Source organism: Zootoca vivipara, chromosome 4 (assembly GCF_965207765.1).
Source record: "Zootoca vivipara chromosome 4, rZooViv2.hap1.1, whole genome shotgun sequence".
NCBI classification, from domain to species: domain Eukaryota; kingdom Metazoa; phylum Chordata; class Lepidosauria; order Squamata; family Lacertidae; genus Zootoca; species Zootoca vivipara.
The window spans coordinates 12,758,932-12,776,282 of record NC_142587.1 but is presented as its reverse complement, the minus strand read 5'-3'; the positions used below and the strand labels follow the sequence as shown (position 1 = coordinate 12,776,282).

Here is a 17,351-nt window from a genome sequence, read left to right as displayed (position 1 = left end):
GGGGGGTTCGCGGGCATGCGCACTCGGGCGCTCCTCTCTTTCCAAAACTGGAAGTGATAAAATTAAGTTGTTTCCCACCCCCACAAAGTATTCATTTTTAAAAAAATGTGGCAGCGATAGCGATGGGTTTTTTTCTCATGTCGTCCACCGCCTTGAGCGCAGCTGGCACTGTGCAAAGGCGGCATGCGTTCCTCTTCAACCAGACTTTTGAATATCCTACAGCCTTTTTAAATGTTATCAGTGGGAAAGGGGGGGAGAGAGTTTTAGTTTTGTTGTTTTGCTTTAATTATTTACCTGCGTTTTACCCTGTATTTTATTCTGTTAACCGTCTTTGGATCTCCCATTTAATCATCGGTATACAGTGCTTCCGGCTTGCACTCTTTATAAAGATTTGAGGAGTGAAGTTATCACCCCTCTATTATTGTAGCTCAACCATTGCTACAGTGTTCTTGCTTTTAGCACTTTCTTTTAGCTGATCAAGGTGATCAGGTGACAGGAAAAACTGAAAGGCTTTCAGCGGGGGCAATTAGAATAAGATCTATTATTTGAATATTGATGTAAACCTGCAAAATGTATTTTGTATAGTTTTTACTTCTCTCTTCAGTACTATTTATTCTGTCTCAATAAATAATAATAATCATAATCACAATACATAATCATCATAAATATGAAGTATCTGAAGAAGTGTGCATGCACAAGAAAGCTCATACCAATGACAAACTTAGTTGGCCTCTAAGGTGCTACTGGAAGGAATTTTTTAAATCATAAATCCTGTATAAGACGTGTCCCGTGGCTATGACGTCACGACCCCCTTCAGACGCCGCGTTCCCTCACCCTCTACCGTCCTTGGGAAGCCCACCTACCCACCCAGCAACCAATCAGCAGGCTCGTCAAACACGGCTGGGTCACGCGGTTGGAGAACTCGTTCCCTAGCAACCGCCGCCGCGCGCCGAAGGGGGAGATCAAACGGGCGGCGGACCGGAAGTAAAGTAGTCTCTATCGGCTGGCCCCTCCCCCCGTCGTTCCGAAGAACCCTATTGGTTCGCTGCGAGGTCAGTATCGCTTCCGCCCTCCCATCCGTGAGGTTGTAGACGTGGTACGGAGATGAGGAAGCGGTGACCGAGGCGGCCGCTGCCGTCGCCGAGGGGACGACCATGGGGCTTCCGTGGCTCACCTGGGCCGCCCTGAGCTGCGGCGCGTGGCTCTCGGCGGCGCAGGCCAAGACGGTCCGGGGCGGCTTCTCCAGCGCGGCCGCCGGAGCTGGCCAGGCGGCGGCGCAGTTCCAGTTCCACGGTAAGCGGGGTGCCTCCGCCTCCTCCTCGACGGCTGCCCGGCCTGGAGGAGGATCCCGCCCAGCGCCTTGTTGCAGCGTAGCAGGGCCTTCGGTTGGGAGAAGAAGGAGGGATGCGAGGGATCCTGTGCCAGGGCCTTTTCTGCATGTTTGCGCCCGTTTCCACGCGTTCTGCGCCCTTCCTGGATTTGACAAGGGTTTGCCCGGACTCCAGGGGGCTCTGAGACTGGCCTCACCCTGAGGTCCACCGCCCTTTAGCTCCCCCTGTAGCTCTATCTTGACCTCAGCTGATCTTGCAGCCATATATACGGTCATCTATATAGGTAAGGTAAACATAAATGACCCCTGGACGGTTGAGTCCAGTAAAAGGGGACTATGGAGTTGTGGCGTTAATATTGCTTTCGGGCCAAGGGAGCTGGTGTTTTTCTTTACGCTCACCTATATATGCAGGACACGGGGGCTCTGTGGTCTAAAAACCACTGAGCTTCTTGGGCTTGCCAATTGGAAGGTTGGCAGTGCGAATCCACACAACAGAGTGAGCTCTCGTTGCTCTGTACCAGCTCCTGCCAACCTAGCAGTTCAAAAGCACGCCAGTGCAAGTAGATAGGTACCACTGCAGCGGGAAGGTAAATGCTGTTTCCATGCGCTTTGGTTTCCGTCACGGTGTACCATTGTGCCAGAAGCGTTTTAGTCATGCTGGCCACATGACCCGGAAAGCGGTCAGTGGACAACGCCGGCTCCCTCGGCCTGATAGCAAGATGAGTGCTGCACCCCATAGTCACCTTTGACTGGGCTTAACCATCCAGGAGTCCTTTACCTTTACCTTTTTATATATCTTAATTAAGCAATTAAATTTTGCATACATTGATTTTAACAAACAGCATTCACTGTCAACGAGCAAGGACGGCGCTGGTGGAGTGGCTTCCTGTTTCCCCTTTGGAGGGTCATAGAATCGCAAGGTTGGAAGGGATTGCGAGGGTCTCCTAGCCCAACCCCCTCCAATGCAGGAATCTATTTGCTCAACATGGGGCTCGAACTCACAACCCTGAGATAAAGTGCCTCATGCTCTTCTACTGACTGAGCTATCTATCCCGCAGGCATCTGTCAGATGACAAGCATTGCCTTGCTAATAGCTTCTCCTATCTGCTGGTTTGGAGCTATGAGATTGCCCCAGTAATCGTAGGCCCAAGGTAAGCCCTGAATAAAGGGCGCTATAGGGGCAGAGGGCAGAGACTTAGGCTGGACCCTAGGCCTGAAAAAGTTAAAGGCAAAAAGAGTGAAACAACTCAAACATTATTGTTTTCTCTCTGCCAGACTTAGGCAGGCTCAGCCAGCTGCAGCCCCACTGCTGAACAGAGTCTGGATCTGCTGTAATTTTACCCTAGTTTAAGTTATACCAGCTTGCTTTATGCCAGTGTCTTGTGTATAGGGTTGGTTCCATAGAGATCCAGTGTGTACGTGGGTGTAATTGAGTCGCTCAGCCTAGGTCTTAGCTGTCTGATTTGAGCCAGCTGAAATCACTTTGCTGTAAAAATTACATTCTGCAGCAGGGACAATCTAAAACATTTTTTATACCCACGTCAGAATGTCCAAAGTGCCCTTCCCCAAATAAATCTAGGTTCTACAATCCTCTTTTAAAATAAATATATAGCTGCCCAATGTAGAGCATTTTCACAGTTTGGAGGTTTTTTTGTGCCTTGGTGTAAGCTGGAAAAATAATTGCAGGCATCTTATACAACTATTGGTTGAACTAAATATTGGTAGGAAAATGGACACTTGGCAGCAGTTTATATTAAGAGGCAATTCTGCCAGCATTAAAACATTTCTAGGTAATATTTCTCCTTTGTTTCCATCCTTATCTGTATAATAGACTTTGACTTCTTTTTAAATATCAAGGTGATTGTGCTCTTCTGTATGTCAGAATCAACAATGTAGCAACAGCAGTTGGAAAAGAAGCCAAGCTTCACCTCTTTCAAGCTCAAGAATGGCTAAAGCTGCAAGAAAGCTACCAGGATTACAGCTGTAAAGAGAGATTGTCCAAAGCTCAGCTGATAAGTGAGTTCGAATGCGCAGTGGGTGTCATAAATATACTGAGTCAGTTCATAGCTTATTATATGCATCAGTTGAACAATAGGTTTAGGATGAAGAAACAACTTAAGAGAAGAGTTAAGGTGTTTATAAATTTGCTCATGTAAACAAAAGGCATGGAATTATAAGCTAAGGTACCTAGACTTAACTTCCATGCTATGCAAGCAGTGTATATTGTTCCTGATTGCAACTTAGCCTTCATACATGCACTTTCCCATGGTTTTACAGCCCCAGTTTTCATATTGGGGGAGCACACATGCAGTATCATGCCACTGCACGTCCACACAGCAATGTGTACAACAGTGTGTCTCATGCGAACACATGCAGCAGCAGGCTGAACTGTGCCATGAGCAGGCACGTGCAATAGCCCATCACATAAAAATATGCACGGCAACACATAATGCGCAAGAAGCAGCTCAGCACATGCAAAATGCATGTCAGCTGCCCTTTCCCCATCCAGAAAGCAGCCTGCTCACTCTGTGACCACCATTTTTATTCTGGGAAGTATCAAAATTGGCATGATAATTCATTGAGGGGAAGGTTTGTAATTATTGAAAAAAATGGCTTGCATCCTAATATAAGTTCCCAGCCCTGCTATTCCACCAAAAACCCTCTCTAGGAAATCAGGAGCCTTCCTAAACAATTTTGGTTGGGATTTAGTGGGCAGCTAGGAGGAAGAAACTTTTTCTACCATGAACTTAAGTTAGAACCCAAGCCGATATTAATTCCCCTCTCAGAGATCTTCAAACTCATACAGGTATGGACTAATGGCAAATGATCACATTCAGGAGCAGGAACTCTATGGCCCTCCAGATGTAACTTCTTTCATCCCTGACCTTTGACCATTCTGGCTGGGTGGGGCGGATGGGAGCTGGTCCAATAGCATCTGGGGGGCTACAGGTTTCCCATCCCTGCTTTCATGCCAAGAGCTTTAGGGCAGCAATGGGGAAGGTGCATTCCTCCAGATCAGGCATCCCCAAACTCAGCCTTCCAGATGTTTTGGGACTACAGTTCCCATCATCCCTGACCACTGGTCCTGTTAGCTAGGAGTGATGGGAGTTATAGTCCCAAAGCATCTGGAGTGCCGAGTTTGGGGTGCCTGCTCCCATAGCTGTCAAGTTCTCCCTTTTTTTAAGGGAAATTCCCTTATGCTGAATAGGCTTCCTCGCAAGAAAAGGGAAAACTTGACAGCTATGTGTTCCAGATGTTTTGGCCTCTATTTCCCATCAGCCACAGCTAGCATGACCAAATGTCAGCGATGGTGAGAGCTGTAGTCCAAGAACATCTGGAGGACCCCAAGTACCTCATTGCTGGCATAATGTCTGAGTTTTTTAAGGTACATGGATAAGTCTGCAATCCTATATACACATACCTGGGAGCAAGTTCCTATAAACTCAGTGGCAATTACTTCAGAGTAGATACGCATAGAGATGCATTGCACAAAGTGTTTGCTTGCTTGCTTCTCATCTCTCTTAGAGATTTTATCTCTTCAAAATGCTTGTAAACTGCTCTGCTCTCTTTACATTTGGTTTAAAACAAATTTCATCACTTAATTGTGATTTGTCTTTGAATATCTTGAATGTCGGTATTTGAGTTCATAAGTACGCTAGCATAGAAAAAGCCTGTAATGTTATTTAGTTTCTGGAGAAATTAAGTCATTTGTATCATCCTATCTCCCCATACCCTACCATGGTCCAATTACAGACTCATTGAAAATGAAGTCAGGAATTCAGAATCTAAAGCCTAATATAACACTTGTGGAGCACAAATACTTAATATACAAAATACTGAAGATCCTCTTACAGTTATTATCAAAGAAGTGCTAATCAAGATCATTCTTTATTTGTTTATTGATCAAATTAAAGACATGCAAATTATTTATCAGAAGGACAGTATAATTATATAACTGAATTGAATAGATACTAAAAACATTATTGTAGTGCAGTATCATGTAAGTGTATTTACATGAGCATTTATATGAACAAGTCTTGTTATAATCAGATCCCCCCCCTTTTCCTTGGTGCTGAAAGCATGCTGCTGAATTAATATTTGAACTAGGCCAAACATTAAGATCACAATCTAAGCACAGCTTAGTACTTTTATATCCCATTGATTGCAATGAGTTAGTTATGCACATGCTTAACTGCCTCCTACTGAAATTAAAAGAGAACTGAAACTGCTTAACATGTGAATGCATTGCACCATATGTTTTTTAAGGGGTACATGCACATTTAAACATGTAACACAAAATGCATCATATGGATCTGTTTTTTAAAAAGCACCTTGATATGTGCATCTGGCAAAAAAATGCTTGTGCATTCCTTAGCCATAGCTAAGCTGAATAGTTTCTTGTTTTCTAGCATTGTTTTAAGCCAAAGCTTTCTGAGTTTATTCAAGTCTGGTTCCTTTTGCAGTGCATCTGAACCTCACAGAACAAAATTTGACTGTGTCCCAGATTCCGTACCCTGACACATGGTATGTGTTTTATGTCGACAAGTTTACCTGTGCGGTGAATTATGAGGACTCTGAATCCGAGGAAGTTCAATTTGAAATGGTCTTACTAAATCCAGATGCGGAAGGGAATCCTTTAGATCACTTTAGCGCAGGGGAATCAGGTAAGATGTTTCTTCTTGACTTTGGAGGAAATTGGTTGGGGAAGTGACGGGCAAAAAAAAAACCCATTAAAATGCGCTAAGAATTTACAATGTAACAGAGATAAACTTCTTACACAGCAAAAAAAAAAATTATAAAAAAAATCCAGACAAGTATAAAAGGAAAATAAAATATATTGATTGAGAAATTCAGGAACCAGGTTTCTTTAATTCGTCTTCATGTTACACACATGAACATCATTTATTCAAAACTGAAAATTGTATCCTGTGTTTAAGTGCATTGTGGACTGGCTATGCCTTTTAAATGTTGCAGCAATGACATCTAGTGGTAAGATGAATGTTTCTCACATCTGTTCCACGTTCTCTCAAATGTTGGCATAGTAAATCTCAGTGAGTCAATTGTGCCCGCAAGTCTAAAGCAAAAGTGGAAGCTTCTTTGTTCCGTATGAAAAAGTGGCGTTTGCAGCATGTCCAGCATTATATTTGAACAGAAATGTATGCCTGCCCACAGATACCTGGGAACGTCCTCTTCAATCTCTGTGATCACTATGAATATTTGCAGCAAACACCTAGTTTTGGTATTGTGAGGAAAAATAGAGATATGAGTACATGGGGAGCACTTTTCATGGTGCAAAGCTCTACATGTTTACGCAGAAGTAAATCCCATTAATTCAGTGATGCTATCAAGCTAGGGTTCACAGAATCACACCCTTGGGAAGCAATAATGTTTTGTGTGTGAAGCATGGCTTTGATGCTCATTCACAATGGTTGTGGCATTAGCTGGGACTGACATGCATATACTATCCTGCCGTTTACTATACTTCTGTGCTTGAAACATTTCAGTCACTCAGTGTTTGTCAACTGCTTTAGCAAAAGACATTACAACAGTAACAAAGAAGTCTTCGTATAAACAGATTTGTTGAGTTGACAAATGCCATATCCTCAAGGCAAACGTATAATGTTTGTATTGCAAAGTCAGCTCTATTCCATGACTGCAAAGAGGAGCTACATTTACCCAAAGGCTAGATTCTTGTCACTAAACGCAGTAAGTTTCAGACACTTCTGACAAGGCACGTGTGTTTGCATATATACTTAGTAATTTCAACAGAGACCGTTGCCGGCTTAGTAAATATAAAATAGGCTGAAAATTATTTCTGTTATTAGACAGAAATACGAAAATCCAACATCTGTCACCACGGTTTGTAAGCAATATTCATAGTACCAGCATCACACTGGAAATACTGGTGTTATAGTACAGTAAACAGTTATTTTAAAATCTATTAAGTTATTTTGGTGAAGGAACAAAATATTCTTTGGTCTCATCTTAATTGGTTCTTTGAAATAAATTGGTTGCAATGCTCTTGAAAGGTAGCACACAACAACATAGGTTAGGGCATATCAGCATAATTGTATTGTATTATCTTTTTAGATGCAGCCTGTCCTGGGACCTGAAAGACAGGTTACACATATAATTAATGATAAGATTCCAGCATTTCCAGTGTTGTTATGCTGGTATTGTGAGTATATATATGAGCACAGTATTTACAGTCTGCTGGGGCAGTAGTTGGAGTTTCTTGCTTCTTTTTATTAATAGAAAAAATATCCAGCCTTTTTTTTAAAAAAAAAACCAAGCTAGCAATTGTCTCTCTTGAAATTACTCAGTATATAGGCATATATTAATAATAACCCTGCTTTAGAACAATGTACCTTAGGTACCACTTCTTTCCCTTGTTCAATAGGCTCATCTCTGCACACCAGAGATGAGTCGTTTTCTGTAGTACCCTTAACCCCACCAGGCTTGGCTTCAGAACCTTCTTCCCAGAGAGGTTTACTTGACATCTGATTTGTTGCCCTTTGAGCACTGGGTGAGACCCTTTTGAGTTTCTCTTTTATATTTCTATTCTTAATTTAAATTTTGTCTGACCGGGTTGCTGCTGTGTTTTGTCATTATTACTTTTAGCTCTGGAAATTTTTATTTTTTTAAGGATTGGACATTAAATATCTAAGTAAAGAAATATTATGTAAGGTACTTCTTCTCTTTGCAGGCCTCCATGAGTTCTTCTTCCTGCTTGTTCTGGCATACTTCATCGCTGCTTGCATATATGCTCAGACATTGTGGCAGACGATTAAAAAAGCAGGGCCTATGCACACTGTGTTGAAAGTTCTGTCGACTGTTCTGCTCTTGCAAGCCGCTTCCGCTTTTGCTAACTACCTACATTTTTCAAGGTAAATTTAAACCTTCCGCCTTTGGGCATATGAAGCTGCCATACCGAGTAACGTCATTGGCCTTCCATGTCTAGTGCCAGGGATGGGGAACTTATGGCTCTCCAGATGTTGTTTGACTGTGATCGTCCCTGATCATTGGTGATTCTGCCTGGAGCAAATGCGGGGTGGAGTCCAACATCTGGAGGGCTACAGGTCCACCATCCCTGGTCTTGCTTTGGTAGTGACCTTCCCAGGTTTCAAGAAGGAATTTACATTGTCAAACTGGTCCGAATTTCTTTTATTTGGAGAAGTCGCTGCTTCAATGGAAGCTCTTAAGGCAGTTTGCTGTGGGTCTCAATTGCGCTCAATCTCGGGGCTCCCACAGCTCCCTCTGAAGATTTGGGAGCTCCTAGAGAGCTCTACTGGATTCTTCGGAATTCAAACTTTCCCTTTTTTTGAGAAGGTGCTTTATCCAATGGGTAAATTACCCATGCTCCCTTCCCATTTCCTCACAGCAATCAGGCTGCTCAGAGTGAGTGGACTCCATCATCCTCCGTTGCCCGCAGTCGACCCAGAAGTCATTCCTACCCATGTTCCTTTGTTCCCTTCAGATTGAATCTGAAATGTTCTTTCTGCAAATCACCACACAAGGGTGGTAGAGCAAAATACAGGGTGCTGGTCTGCCCCAGCACAGGGGAACAGCAGGTTTTGAACTTGCAGGCACACTGATAGAATTACAACAACTGGACAACTGTGCAAAAGTAGACTATTTGTATCTTAGGACAGTTCCCTGTTTTGCACAATAAATGTTTTTGCTACATATACTGCAATACAGTATTACACTGCTGTTTCCTAGAACAGCGTAGAAGACATGCAAACATGTAAATGTATGTTAGAACCCTGAATCGCCAGAGTCTCCATATGCATTCACAGGCATAAATGTTTTCCACACTTTACATAATACATATTTGCTGCAGGAAACACTGGTGTGTGGGTGTGTAGGAAACACATCTATCTCCTAATATTTACACCATCCCCAATAGATGATCATCCTCTGTTCTCTGTACCAAAGAGTAAGATAGGAAATAACCATTTAGCAGAGCTGATTTAGGTTTTGTAGTAGGGAATACAATTCAGTGCTGAAAATAGGTGAAGAAACAAGTTGTTGTCACTTTCCACTATAAAACCTAAATATGCTGTTCTTAAGGTGTTGTTCTACCTTAATTTTATTTTCTTGTAGTTCATTCATGCTTCAGCTTCCTTTGAACTCAGATGTACTGATCAGTTGTCATTCTTGTTGGTTCCTCTAGATTTTCTGCATTTTAACTTCTTAATTGAGGCCTACCACTCTGGAATAGAATAGTATTGACCTTTTGTTTTAGTATTTCCCCTTTATGTAAAAAGTGTTACAAAAATTCAATCAAGTGCATTTTCTCTCTCTCTATATATGTGTGTGTGTGTGTGTGTGTGTGTGTGTGTGTGTGTGTGTATTGCTCTTTTGCCCTCCAATTAAAAAACACTTTAAAAAGGTATGTAAATAAAAGCTTTTAAGTTTTTGAAAGCCCTCTTCTGCTGCACTTCCAGAAAAAAACAATCACCAGCTTTTCAGTCTTCTGCAGGCAACATTTTGGACAGCCCCACTTGTTGCGAAACTTGTGGACCTAAAGAAATATAGAAAATACAGTGCAGAGAAAGGCCATTGTGCGCAGCAGCTAATCCAACTCAGGATGATGGGAAGTATTGGCAGTGCATTTTGGGTGTCAGGAAACCTCCAGATCAACCCAATTTGCGTGTCACTGCACACCGCTAGCGTAGCCTCTTCTGTTGAGAAGTCAAATCTGCTTCACAGAAATTCATATGAGAAAAGCAGAATTCTGGAGCTTCTGTGCAGAATGCAAAATAGTTATATGCTAGTAGATTTGCCCTATTTCCTTTATCATTTACATGCTGGAGGCAAACCCAGCTGATTTTCATGTTATGTATTTTTAAAGCTTTTACAAAGTTATTTCCATTTTTTTATATCCAAAAATAGTATTAGTGGTGGTTATGTTTTGCAATCAGTTTATGCTTTTATGATGCATATTTCTTTAGTATAGGCTTATTTATCAAGCTGGTTTTCCTTTTTAGTTACTCTAAAAATGGAGTAGGAGCACCTTTTATGGGAAGCCTTGCAGAGTGTAAGTACATCTTGCTTTCTTTGAGCTGATCTCAAATGAGGACATTTGTTTTAGGGAAGCACATTATCTGGATGTTAATATATCTTGTATAGCATGAAATGCCAAGTCTGATGGAAAGTCAGAGTGGTTTAAAATATTAGATAAATAATTTTAGCCACACCTAGAAACCTGTCCTTGCACAGAGTTGCAATTCCCGGCTGTGACTGAAGGAGCCCCTGCAGCAAATAAATGGGGAACTTTACCCTTATTTATTAAAAATAGTTACGCTTTTTAGAACAGCGTTAGAGTCCATTCAAGCATTCCACTCAAAACTAAGCCCCATGAAATCAGTAAAACTTCATTCATATAAGTCAATATAGGATTGCAGCTTAACTACAAGTTAAATCGCTTCAGCTAAACAAATTTCATTTCCCCCCTTAGGGTGTTCCAGGCAGACAGTTTCTTGTGCAAATATTCCTGTAAAGACATGGCACAGGTTAGACCCCACTCTGTAATCTGCCACTGCTCCTTTCCTCACTTCCAGTTTCTTTCTCTGTAAATCTTGCTTCCTCACAAAAGAGGTGTGCATTTTCCCCAGATGTTGTAGGCTCAAGTCCCCATACAGTCATGCACGCCTTCGCTGAATTTCTTGCAGCAAAAGCGAAACCTGACAGCTTTACTATTTCAAGATATGCCAACACGACTCCACCCTTACCTGTGCTGATTTTAATTTAATTTAATTTAATTTAATTTTTCTTGTAGCATATTGCGTAAAATCTGTTGGGAGAATTTTTACAATACTGTGCTGTTTCCTGGGGCTCTTGTACTTCCAGGAGGACTGTGCCGTGTTAACTGGAGCAGCCAATGCCTTTGTTGCGGCAAAACTTACTTACCGTAATTGCAAACCAGCGTATCTCCTGCCAGTGCCAGGAAAAAGCACACATTTCTGTCCCTAGCTATTGCAACTGTTGACCTTCAGTGTAGAAAAGGTGACTGTTGCTGTTGTGTGGCAAATACTGGTTGTATCCGGTGACATTAGGGGAATAGGCTTGCATGTCTCATAGACTTTTTTTTTAAAAAAAGATGCTTTTCTGGACACGTGCAGAACAGCTCTGGATAGATGACGTGTACAGACTCTCAAGAGGGAGGGGGGAACATAAGCATGAAATCATGGCCCTGCTTCATTTTGTCCCCTCTCATTTCAGAAATATTTTTATGGGATTTTCCTTCTTCCTTGTGCGTTCCATATATCTGATTCTAGTTTAAGGGCTCCAAAAATATGTTTAAAAGCCGTGCAAGGCTGTCCCTGCACCCTGATGTGGTTGCAGTGACAACCACAGTAAAGCTCTGGACCAGCCTTCCCTAGCATCATGGCCAGTTGCTGGGGGTGATGAAGATCCGGGAGCCTGAGGTTGGGGAAGTCTGGTCCACATTATGAAAATTGCATTCCTCCACAAGAGGAGGCAGAGGCTCTAAATATTGAGGGGAAAGCCAATATATACAGGAAGCTTCATATTGGAACACCAGTGGACAAAATTTAAATGAATTTGTACACTGCAAGAGTGCTGGTCAGTATGCATGCTATTTATTTAGGCTAGATCATCCTGCTAGTTTTACTGAAGTGTTTACAACAATGTTAATTGGCCTGTTATGTATGTTTTGCAGAAGAGGCCATTTTATACAGTGGTTTTTCTTGGTGGCGTAATTAAGAGAATTCAGTTATATTCATGTTCTTCCCCTTAGTGTGTGACATAATCTCTCAGGTGCAGATGCTCTATCTACTGCTCAGTTTGTGCATGGGATGGACAATCGGGAGAATGAAGAAATCTCAGAGTAAACCTCTCCAGTGGGATTCCACTCCAACATCCACAGCCATTGCAATAGCTGTCGTGGTAACACAGGTCTGTTTTCGTGCTGGGTGTTTTATTTACTGTGGAAGTGCTTTTGGGGGTAATTAAGAAACATTAATAAGCACATGATGTGGTAATGGTCCTGCAAGAAGAGAAGAGGCTGTCTATACTGATGTTCCTTTGGGAATGTTGTGAAAGGCTATCCAACTCGAAAGACTGCAAATGCTGCTGTCGATGGTAGTGATACAGATGATTGAAAAAACTCTTCAGAAGAGCTCTTTGCAGGCTGGCAGAAGATTTAATGTAATACCTAGCTCCTGAAAAAGTAGCAGCCCTGAGTACCTGGTTGTACATTTTCTAAATCCTTACTGATGGCTAAGTATTTTCAGGGTCACTCAGAGTCTCTCCTTTAGCTACACTGATACACTGCATCAGCCCAAAGTGTGAAATGGGAAGTCCCTCGTTCAAGTCTGCTCTTAATCATGAACTTCCTTTGTTGTCTTAAGCCAGGGGAAGCCAGCCTGCCCCCTTACCCACCGAAATGTTGTTGGACTAAAATCCTCATCAGCCCCTGACCGCATGGCAAATGGTCAGAGATGGTGGAATTTGTAGCCCAGTGTCTAGAGGGCACCATGTTTGCCGCCACTGCCACAGGCAAACTGTTTTTCTCTTCATACCAGCAATGGCTTACTGGTTGTCAAAGTAACTGATCTGCCGCCGTCCCCCACCCCCCAGCAACTCTACCAAATTCAGATAAAGATTTGGTAACTATTTTGTCCAGCACATCACTAGTAAGGAAAAGGCTGATGTTCTCAAAAGCTATGAGGAAAATTTCACATGGGAATGTTACATGCCTTTTGGGGTGGGGTGAGGGGAAGGTATGCAATGTTCCAACTGATCAGTTTCCCAAAGATTCCATGAGAGCCTATAGATGGGATTCCACTCCTTTCTCTCCCTTTAACTCCCTGGTTTTCCCTTGTTACCTGTATGAACTCAGGATGCAATAGGATTAGGCCTTGATTTATCCACCCCTGGTCTAGAGAATGGAGAGACAGGTTTCCAAGCATTCATCCATTCATTCATTGGCTCTCTGTGTTTCATATACTGATGGGCATTCAGCTGGGAGGGAAAAACAGTTCTCACCTCTCAGCCATATGCCTTTGAGAACCCCTTTACAACATGTGGCCCTGAGCTGGTACCTGTATTATATGTGCACCACCCATGTTAAGTGTTGTCGGCAATTTAATTTTTATTGTGATATATCTCTCCCCACACACACACACACACACATATATTGAAAGATTATATTACTTTTTAAACAAACAAGCTGAATGGGCACATGTAAAAGGTTTTCTTCTCCGCCATACTTCTAATTATTTCTAAACCACTGCTTGTTTATTCCCTCTCCCAAGGCTAAAAAGCCCATTCACTTAGTTCTCTTGGCAAGTGCCTGTCACACCTGATAGAAGCCTGCATAGGATCAACAGATGGAATCTGCCACTGAATCGGGACCCTATAATTGAGGCAAAATTATCCACATCAGTCTCCAACTGAGTGCTTGAAGAGGAAAGTAACTTTTGTCCACCCCTGCCCACCTCACTTCCTTTAAAGATTGTCTTTTTAAAAAAATTGCTAACTAGAATCTCAATTTTAGTGAAGAGGGTTTCAGCGAATTGTACTCTTTTTGCTCCTCCTTCCTCCTCTCCCCACTGCTCAGGCTAACAATGTGGGGCCATCATAATTTGTTTTTATACTGTACAAAGTTATATGAAGAAAGATCTACCTGGACATGTGTCTTTCTGCTAAATGTGTTCCTTGTTCTTTTGCAGAGCATTTTGCTAATTTGGGAGCAGTTTGAGGATACAAATCACCACAGCTACCACTCTCACCAAAGTTTAGCAGGCGGGCTTCTCATTGGCTTGAGAATTTGCCTAGCTCTGTCACTTGGCTGCGGACTTTACCAGATCATCCGAATTGAGAGAAGTACACTGAAAAGAGAATTCTATATCACTTTCACAAAAGTATGTACATCATATAGAAACTCCATGTATTCTTCGAGAGCGCTATTGAATGCAGTGACTAGTTTGGAGAAAAATAAAACAGTGCAATCTCATATGTACTTACAAATGTTTCATTGTGTTTAATGGAGCTTATTTCCAAGTTATTGTGTACAGGATTGTAGTCTGAGGCTACAATCCTTTGCAGACTTACATGGAAGTAAACCCCATGGAACACAGTGAGACTTCACTTCTGAGTGCATACACACATAGGGTTTGGTTGAGCAAGGTGTGATATTATACATCAAGACTATAATGTTCTATGGCCTGATGCAGAAGAGAACTTGGTAAGTTACAGAACGTATTTTGACATGTGAAATGAAAATGAAAATATGTAACTAGAGATCCGTTAATGGACAGAGTGACCTTTAGTACTGACAGATGATTATGATAATGATAACTTCTCTAAACAGGGCTGCCTTCAGGTGTCTTCTAAAAGTCTGATAGTTGTTTATTTCCTTGACATCTGATGGGAGGGTGTTCCACAGGGAGGGTGCCACTACCAATAAGGTTCCCTCTGCCTGGTTCCCTGTGACCTCACTTCTCGCAGTGAGGGAACTGCCAGAAGGCCCTCGGAGCTGGACCTCAGTGTCCGAGCTGAACGATGGGAGTGGAGATGCTCCTTAGCTGATAGTGGTCTTTCTTCTCATTCTTTCAGGGCTGTCTTCTGTGGTTTTTGTGTCACCCAAGTCTTGTTTCCATATCTCTAATGTTAAGAGATTATCAGCGAGAGAAGGTAGGTGGATGCAGCATAATAAAACTTGAGTCAGTTACAGAACGAAGGCTTAATTGTATGCAAGATTTTGGTTTTATAAACTTTGATAAGTAATGGGGATTTCTGAATCTATTTTTTCACTCATTCTACATGGAGCAACATGTATAGAGGGGAGTTGTGGGACCCCCTTCCCTTCCCCCAGCACATCAAGTTCCCCTTGCCCCACCAGTCATGTATTAGTGTGGATGCTTGAGGCAGGGAAATCTGTGCAGGTAGACTTCCTCATATCCTGGAACTCTTAATTGTGCAAGTTCCAGGAAAGCCTGCAAAACGTGAATGGTGGGGCCAGAGGGAACTGCAAAGTCCCTTCCTACCCGTGTTGCCCCTTCATGTGCGTAATGTATGCAGGCAGCTTTAGAATCGTGACATTAAGAGATCCCATGAAAGACTACATGAAATTGTGTTTTAAGAGATCTGGCAATCCCAAGGTGAACTTCTAAACTTGAATTCCTGGGTAGGTCCAGTAAATTTCAGGTGAATATTCCATTCTTCCTATAAAGCTCTCTTCTTTGTTCTCTTTTCCTTTCCTATTTTAGGTCATTACCGTAGGTGTCATCCTCTGCCAGTTGTTCTCCATGGTCCTCCTGTACCGACTCTTTGTTTCTCATAGTCTATATTGGGAGGTGTCCTCCCTCTCTTCGGTAACACTGCCACTTACTGTAGCATCTGGACATAAAAGTCGGCATCACTTCTGAGATGCATCTGGGACTTCCGTTGATAAATGTGCAATAAAGACTTGAAAACGTGCAGCTATTTTCAGCAGTGAATCCACCACAGAGGATCTTTGGGAGAAACGAAACAATCAAAATACAGAATTGCACTGCTGCAGAAGCTGAACAAGTGCAGGTATGAGGCAGATTTTCTCAAAAATTGTGACAAAGCATCTTGGATTAAGTCAAAGAAAATCTCCGTGTTTTTACTCAAAAACTGCCTCATCTTAGGTTGGAACTAGATCCAAAGTTTAATGACTACCATAAATGGATCACATAGACCACTTTTGGAATTAAAATAATATATTGGTTTAAAGTTGCTTTGAAACAGTGCAAATTGTGCAGAAGTTTAAAAGGACTTGAAAATTGTAATAGGTCCAGGAAACCAGTGTAAAATGTTTACAGCAAACTGTGGCACTCATTATTTGTGTTTTTGAAAATGAAAAGAAAAAACACTTCCTTGCCTTGAGATTTGGATGCAGTTCAGATTTCAGCTTGATTACCAATTGCTTTTTACACACCATATTTGTGACAAATGTTACAAGAGCATAAGGGTGATGGACTAACTTGAGTTCTGTTTTTTTAAAAAACAAAAACCTGGCATCGTTAAGGTTATAAAAACAGCAGGCTAGAATCTCCTAAACATGGGGGTGGGGGTGGGATATGTGATGCAGCACTAGAATTTTAATCCTGATATAATTCATTACTCTTACATTGAGGATTCAATCATAATTAAGCCATATTCACAGATTAAATTAACAGAAGCATTTCAAATAAATGTTAGTTTCAGTCATCAACTACCCATGAATTCCTGCCCAAGGATACTTAATCAGGATTAAATTTTCTATGAATAATTGAAAAACAAAATACTCACTGGATTTGTTATAATCCATGTTGGCAGTGGGTTCTAAGTAGTTGCCATCTCCCACCCATTGTAGTAGAAGCACACTTTTAAATCATTCCTAGCATTCAGACTGCCATTGTAAAGATATACTCTTATTGAAGTGCCTATTTATTGCTCAAGATTGAAGTAATTTGAACGAGTTTTGCTATATAAAATAAACATTCCTGTTAAGTCATTTCTGTGCTGTTGTGTGCTATTAACTCATGCTTGTAAACTGGTGTCTCGGAGGAAATGTGAAGCTAGTTTTATAATACGCTTCAGTTTTTTCTGAGTTCCAGACACAAGGCTGTGTTTGTACCATCATCAGAAGCCAGCCATGAAAGCTGATCGATTCATGCTTATTTACTCTTCCTACTTGCTCCAAGGCAATACTCGCACTGTGTTGAGCCAACTGCCAGAAGAAAGGAGGAGAAGGCTGTACAAAACTAATGCTTCCCACTTATCCTCTTCCCCACTCTCTTCCCCCCTTCACACCAGGATTAGCAGCAGTGGGGAATACAACTATGGCAGACTTATCCTCAAAGAACGTGGTCAGGAGTGTACGGGGAAAGCGTCAGGGGAGCCTGAGGCGGCAATCCTGATACAGTGCAAGCTTGAACATAATTTTAGGAATGCAGTCTTTAAAATCAGACAGTCTAGTCTTCAAAAGCACTGCTTTAGCACAAGCCTTACTAAAGGTAATAGAGCTTCCAGTTACAAACTG

At 41.9% G+C, this 17,351-nt stretch overlaps 1 protein-coding gene across 2 annotated transcripts; it reads left to right on the top strand.

Annotated features, from left to right (window-relative positions):
- Nucleotides 1-1,081: 1,081 nt before the first annotated feature.
- On the top strand, nucleotides 1,082-16,821 carry GPR180 (G protein-coupled receptor 180). 2 transcript variants are annotated; one of them, XM_035115868.3, is made up of 9 exons: nucleotides 1,082-1,293; nucleotides 3,188-3,346; nucleotides 5,794-5,994; nucleotides 8,037-8,217; nucleotides 10,324-10,373; nucleotides 12,096-12,253; nucleotides 14,032-14,223; nucleotides 14,918-14,995; nucleotides 15,571-16,821. In XM_035115868.3, exons 1-9 carry the CDS (start codon nucleotides 1,155-1,157, stop codon nucleotides 15,727-15,729), a joined length of 1,317 nt encoding a protein of 438 aa, XP_034971759.2. In that variant the 5' UTR covers nucleotides 1,082-1,154; the 3' UTR covers nucleotides 15,730-16,821. The 2 variants fall into 2 exon arrangements, with proteins under 2 accessions (XP_034971759.2, XP_034971760.2); XM_035115869.3 differs by lacking the exons at nucleotides 8,037-8,217; nucleotides 10,324-10,373.
- The last annotated feature ends 530 nt before the right edge of the window (nucleotides 16,822-17,351 follow it).